At 43.7% G+C, this 6152-nt stretch overlaps 1 protein-coding gene across 1 annotated transcript; it reads right to left on the bottom strand.

Annotated features, from left to right (window-relative positions):
- Nucleotides 1–2160: 2160 nt before the first annotated feature.
- LOC6535166 (circadian clock-controlled protein daywake) lies at nucleotides 2161–3598 on the bottom strand. Its single transcript, XM_002095792.3, has 5 exons — nucleotides 3418–3598; nucleotides 3047–3139; nucleotides 2837–2990; nucleotides 2496–2779; nucleotides 2161–2433 (listed from the first exon to the last, which is right to left on the bottom strand). Exons 1-5 carry the CDS (start codon nucleotides 3500–3502, stop codon nucleotides 2234–2236), a joined length of 816 nt encoding a protein of 271 aa, XP_002095828.1. The 5' UTR covers nucleotides 3503–3598; the 3' UTR covers nucleotides 2161–2233.
- Between the last annotated feature and the right edge of the window lie 2554 nt (nucleotides 3599–6152).

Here is a 6152-nt window from a genome sequence, read left to right as displayed (position 1 = left end):
TTTCTATCGATTTGCCAAAAAACTTTTTGCCACGCCCACTCTAACGCCCACAAACCGCCCAAAGCTGCTACGCCCACACTTTTGAAAAATGTTTTGAAATTTTTTCACTTTTGTATTAGTCTTGTAATTTTCGATCGATTTGCCAAAAAACTTTTTGCCACGCCCACTCTAACGCCCACAAACCGCCAAAAACTGTCAGTGTTTGCACTTCCACTAGCTGAGTAACGGGTATCAGATAGTCGGGAAAGTCGACTATAACGTTCTTTCTTGTTTTATTTTATTATTGTTATGGGTATCTTATAGTCATTGAACTCGACTATAGCGTTTTCTTGTGTCTGTCACAGATTTGTTTTTTTATGGAATTACATTTTACTTGAAGACGTCTTCTTTTGTTATATTAGTTAGGACGGCAAAACGGAAAAAAAATCAAAATGTTCTAATCATTCCAGGCAACCAAGAGAAGAGCAGAAGCTAAAAGGTTTCCAAAACGGTATGTGACATAAAGTTGTTTAGCCAATCAATAGAAATCTACAAGACTAATACAAAAATACAAAAAATATCACGGACAGACAGACATGGCCAGATCGACTCAACTTTTGATACTGATCTATCATATATACATTTTAACGAATAAAGTATACCCTTTTACTCTACGAATAACGGGTATATAAATATTTTAAGTACCATAGGGCCACCAGACATTTGTAAAATACCAAATGTTATAAAAACAACGTTTGTTTTTGAAACTACGTCGTATGTATGAAACTTTAATTTATTTAAGCACATACTTTTAAGATGGTCACTGCAAATTCAAAATCGATTTAGAAACAATTTTCAAAGTCTCTACTTCACGAACCTATGATGTAGATAAATATGTAAAGCTAAAATATTACTTTGCAATAACTTATAAATATCAAAAGAATGCAAGCAAATTTGCAGAAAATACTCGAATGCTTAATTGGGCAACAAGTTCCCGAATGTGAGCGTAGCGTTCTTTAATTGCCCTGCTTAAAAGCACTTGGAATGAACAAAGTAAAGGCACAAGTAGACTAGTATTTTTGATACTTTTTGTGTGTACCCTTTAAGCACTTGCCACATACTTTTAGGCCGAATAAAGAGATCGCGGATAAAGTAGCGCCGAAAAGAGGATGAGGCCGAAATACACAGCAAATATTGAACAACATTGGCTGGGAATAAAGAAATACTTTCGGCGACGGCGACTGTTTCCACACTTTGGGTCCATATACCCCTTTTCGGAATAATTTTCCTTCCGTGTTTGTCTTCTGGGTTTCCCTGCCCGCCTTTGTCAGATGGTGGTCCTTTTGGGTGAGGGACCGTTGTCCCTCCACTCTTTGGGGGCTCAGATCGTTCTGTCGTTTGTTTACCTTGTGTGCAAACTGCATTTTGGTCTGCTTTCGGACCAGGGCCCACGGAATTTATTGCAATCACGCACGGGATTTGTCGCTTTGGTTTTGGCTCGTCTTGCAGTTTGAAAAAAAAATTAAAGCTCTGTGGTCGGAAAGGGGCGACAGAAACCGCAGAATTGTGCAACTAAAATGCCGAAATGCATTGCGCATTAAATTTGAACTAATTGTTTGACATTTGTAATGGCTACCGCTGCGCCAAACGATTTAATTGCGGCTGCAGCATCAGCAGTTGCAGAAAATTATTGGCAGGCTACAAACACATTGGCCAGGAAAAAAAGCAGCGGCAGGCACAAAAAATGTAAATTAATTTGGGCCTGGGACTGTTTTTGCGGCAATTAATTTGAACACGCGGCCTCTGTTTCTGGTTCTGGTTCCGGTTTTGACTTGCCATATGTGCGGTTACCCTCAGCTGGAATACTCACCTCCTGCCGCCGGTTTACGGCTTTATTTGCCGAGTGAACTGTGTAATACAGGTTTTGTGTACTTTTTACCCAGTCGAGTCGATCCCGGCCATCGTTTGCCGACTGTCTGCGCAGTGACGGCTATCCTGATATATTTTCCAGGACACGGCCGTACAATGTCTGATTAAGGTGCCGCCATTAGTTTTTCACTCTAACCTACCAGACGACGGTTCCAGGACTAAGGCAACAGTTGACCGACACTAATGCTTTTGAGAGCAGGCAGGAAACCATTTCACCAGCAATTCATGTGTGCTGCTCTTATAAGGGGTCGCTTCAAGTTTTGCCACAGACTTTATTGGCTACTTTTCACAGGATCCCCCCTCCCAAATTTTGCGAACAATTTCCTCATTTCGGCTTCGGCTTGACCCTTCCATAAAGCTGTTCCGGCGTCGGGATGTCGCTCACAAAGAAGTTGGCCGGAATGAAGTGAAATATCTTCTTCAGCACATCTAGCAGAATGTCCTCGATGGTCTGGGTGATGACCGTGTACAGGGCATCGGCCAGCATACGCCAGTTGTCGTTGAAAAACTTGTTGGTGCTGTCCTCTGGGGCCGAAGGCGTTCCAAAAGTGGTCACGATGTGAGTTTTGGAGATTTCAGCTACTTACCCAGTTGCTTATTGCCATTGAACAGGTTGGAAAAATACGACTTGAGCCCATCCATTTTAAAGTCCACGTGCAGGTTGGTCACGTTGTAGAAGGTGAACCCACCCTTGGAGTAGAGCCGTGTCTTCGTGTGCATGGTGACCGTCATGTTCTCCGCGTCCAGGAACACCTGCCCCTTTCCGTTGAGCGGGATGAGCAAGATCCGACCGAACAGACTGTAGTCTGCCTGGAGCTTCATCTCGGGCAGTGTGAAGGTGGTTTTCCAGCTGTAGTCCTTCTTAAACACCCTGAAAAAGATGGCTGACTTACAGAATGCGACTCACTATGGAGGAGCTCGCACTCACTGACTCTCCAGGACGTTCGTGTGCCCGAACCCAATGATCTTGACGTTGGCCAGCTCCACCTTGAGATTGATTGCGTTGCTATTGCCCTGCGTGATCCGTATGCGGTTGAGATAGAAGGGATCGAAGCTTTTGATGCTGGTGAGCCCGGGTATCCCTATGAATCGGTACCACATTGTCAGCACAGAACACACACCGCAGGACTCTACCCACCATCGTTGAGTTTGTCGAATAGCTGCTGGATGCTGTGGGTCGAGCAGTTGACAAAGTCCTTGTCGGCTATCCTACACTCTTTGATGTAATCTGCTGCGGTTCGGTTAGAATTTTGTTCAGTTCATATTGGATTTGAATTCGGATGTGGATTTGGTTGAGATCGCAAGGGTGCGAGTGCGAGTAAGTGCGAGTAAACAAAATACACACAGAGAATTTTGAAAATCAAATCCGGTTTAGTGGTGCAATGTTTTTGGCGCTATTTGAACAGCGAGTTCCAGCTGCTAAGCGGGTTAGTCACACATGTGTTAGCCAAAAACGGGGGTATTGAAATTGTTTCAGATTAACCGATCTAGCAATCAGGCAGCACTTACGTGGCTCTTTCAGGAATACATCGTTGGTTCTAACTAGGCAAGTGGCAAATGCCACCAGCAGCACAATCAGTTCCAAGCGGACCATCGCCGTATTAATCCGAACCAAAATTAATGATCGAAATAAAAGGAATGGCCAACCGACCAGCGTCAGCGAGCAGCAAATGAAAACTGAATGAAACCACTTGCATTTTAATATTTTCTGCGCGGCATTCGTTTGGCGGAAAAACTTGATTTGAGTGGCTTGCGAATATTTCGCAATCCCATCGTTATCGCGCTCCGTTGGTTAGTTGGCCAATTGTGGGCAGCCAAGAGAACAGTAGTCCGCCAACTGAGCTCTCGCAGTCGAATTGCCAGCTCCATTTCGTCATCGATCTCCAGCTTCGCATCGTAGCAGTTCAGATCGGATGGCTGCGGTGGGAAAGACGGGGAAGTCTTCAATGAAAACAAATCACCCAAGTGTGGAGTTTTGCCGATGTTGACACTTGACTGCTGAATCGGCAACCGAATGGGCGACAAGTTGCGAAACCAGGTGCACAAACGGTTCTATGGACGGCCTGCAAACTAACCTTAACTTTTTCTCTTCAAGTAGATGCTACGAAAAGGCTGAGGAGGAGAAGGCCAGCAAGTTCAAGGAATTACTGTCCGTCAACTGGAGTCTTAGGTCCAAGGTCCGAGAAAACTAAAACTTGCTCGGACGTGGCCAAGCTAAAGTCCATATATCAGGATACTTGTCAAAGCAACCGTCTAGTCCACTTTAAAAGCCTTTGAAAAAAGTTGGGAAGAAAAGCCCTCCTTGTTGTCCCTTTCTGAAGGGCAATCAGCTAGGATGTGAAAAGTAAGAAAAATAAATTATTGATGCACATTCATAAAGCGTCTTTGGAAACTATCTCATAAGACTCAAGCTTCCATTTCCAATATATTGACAAATTTAATGCTTAGCTCTGATCTAATAAAGAAACTGATCATACCTATAATATTTCCTCCCACTTTGTAAGACTTTGCAACATACACTTAGCTTTGCGTACTTCAAAGGCAGATTAAATAGTTCACTCATCCGACTTTATAGTCGCCATTGGGCAATACAGAACGCTGCGTTATAATTAAGTCCTAAAACAATGAAACTAAAATCTCGGGTGGTAATCAGAGCTGCGTCCCAAAAGGTTAATAAAGGGTTGGCTGTCCTTTAAAACTCATTGCTCCTCCGAATGTTTGGCTTTAATTCCAATTGAAAGTCAGGCTTCCGAGCCAGCAAAATCCTGCCAAATTTCTGGCAAGTTAATTTGCATGAAGTGGAGTGGCAAACAGGAAAAGGGCAGCGAGACAAATAAAGGCGCAACCGGTGAGAGAGTTCCCCGGTGGGGAAGAGCAAATATTAATCCGCAAAAAGGAATTGTCACAAATTGTGTGTCCGGGCTTTTCTTTTTTCCAGTGGCGTAGCCATTGTCCCTTTCGAAGGGGTACATTAATGGTGAGCCATGCACCCCTTTTTTGACACGTTTGGCTGTTGCTTCTGCTGTTTCTCCAACAGTCTGGCTTTCTCACTGGCGGGGCAAACAACAGCTGCAGCGGGACCCAAAAGGACAAAAAGGACTTTGGGCTTGCGTGGAGTGGCGGACGGGGAAGGGGTTCGATGATTGTTTCAAATCGCAAGTTTGGCTTACCTTTTGGGGAATTAATTTGCCAAATAAACGCTGACAAAATGCAGGCAACTGGAGAAGGACAATCCAAAAGGGCCGGCCGTGTCCAGAGATCCAACTAATAGGATTTTGATGATAGTTGCTCGGTTGTGCTTTTTCTTTTTTTCCAGCCCTCTGGCTCCTTCTGCCATTGCCGCCATAATCAATTTTTGGGCCGTCTCTGTCGGCCACTTCCCTCTTTTCCCCTCGAATCTCTGAGATGATTGTAGCTCGTGACCCATGAAATGAGTTTTGCCATGTGTGATGCCAGGACGAGGGGCGGGGGTTGCCCCATGAAATGGGCAGGAGATCGGCCAACTGAGCCGCAAAACCAAAAGCTGCGGCACATTTTGTATTCATGACTTCCCTCCTTTTTCCCCGCAATCAGCCAACATAAGTGCCAGGGTTACGAAAACTTGTTTCCGAGGTAAAATGTTCTTTTCGTTTCGTTTAAAAATGTATCCCTAATTGTAAACACCTCATGTATTATTCACAAATAATCATAATGATAAAGACATAAATAAATTAAAAATTTTACGATATGAATTTTAGCCTACATTTAGCTCTTGATGCTCTGGAATGTTTAATGTTAATAGCCATATAAATTAATTATAAAAAACAAAGTATCCTGCCGAGAAAAGTATATTTCGCAGCCCTGATAATGATATATCTCCCTTTTCTCGACGTCCTGATTCTTCGCTAGCCGTTTTTTGTGTCTGAGATTGTGGTGGTACGATAATTAATTTTGGTGGTCCAAATGTATACATTTTTGATTTCGAGAGCTGTAAACAGAAGTGGAAAATAATATACATAAATATAACGCATATGCACTGTCCGCAAATGTAGATTCCCCAAAAAGGGGGTTTCAGTCCATCTAAGCGGCTTAAATTGACAGGTTTCTGTAAATGGAGGCCTGGGGAACAGGGAAAGATACGGGGTCCCCATCGAGGGCATGTGTGACCACGCCGGACGCTGCTTTGCGAGTTCATCAACTGAACTGCAACTTTGACTCGTTATAACCGGGAAAACTTTCGGATCTCTTGTTGTCCTTCGTTAGGT

Source organism: Drosophila yakuba, chromosome 3L (genome assembly GCF_016746365.2).
Source record: "Drosophila yakuba strain Tai18E2 chromosome 3L, Prin_Dyak_Tai18E2_2.1, whole genome shotgun sequence".
Classification (NCBI taxonomy): domain Eukaryota; kingdom Metazoa; phylum Arthropoda; class Insecta; order Diptera; family Drosophilidae; genus Drosophila; species Drosophila yakuba.
The sequence above is the reverse complement of the archived record's forward strand: the minus strand, read 5'-3'. Positions and strand labels throughout refer to the sequence as shown.

Excerpts from the sequence above, each read along its gene's own strand:
- LOC6535166 (XM_002095792.3), bottom strand. The coding sequence starts at position 3,502 with ATGGTCCGCTTGGAACTGATTGTGCTGCTGGTGGCATTTGCCACTTGC. Across the intron at positions 2,991-3,046 it reads ATTCGACAAACTCAACGATG|GGATACCCGGGCTCACCAGC; the intron begins GTGGGTAGAGTC and ends ACCGATTCATAG. Across the intron at positions 2,780-2,836 it reads ACGAACGTCCTGGAGAGTCA|GGTGTTTAAGAAGGACTACA; the intron begins GTGAGTGCGAGC and ends CATCTTTTTCAG.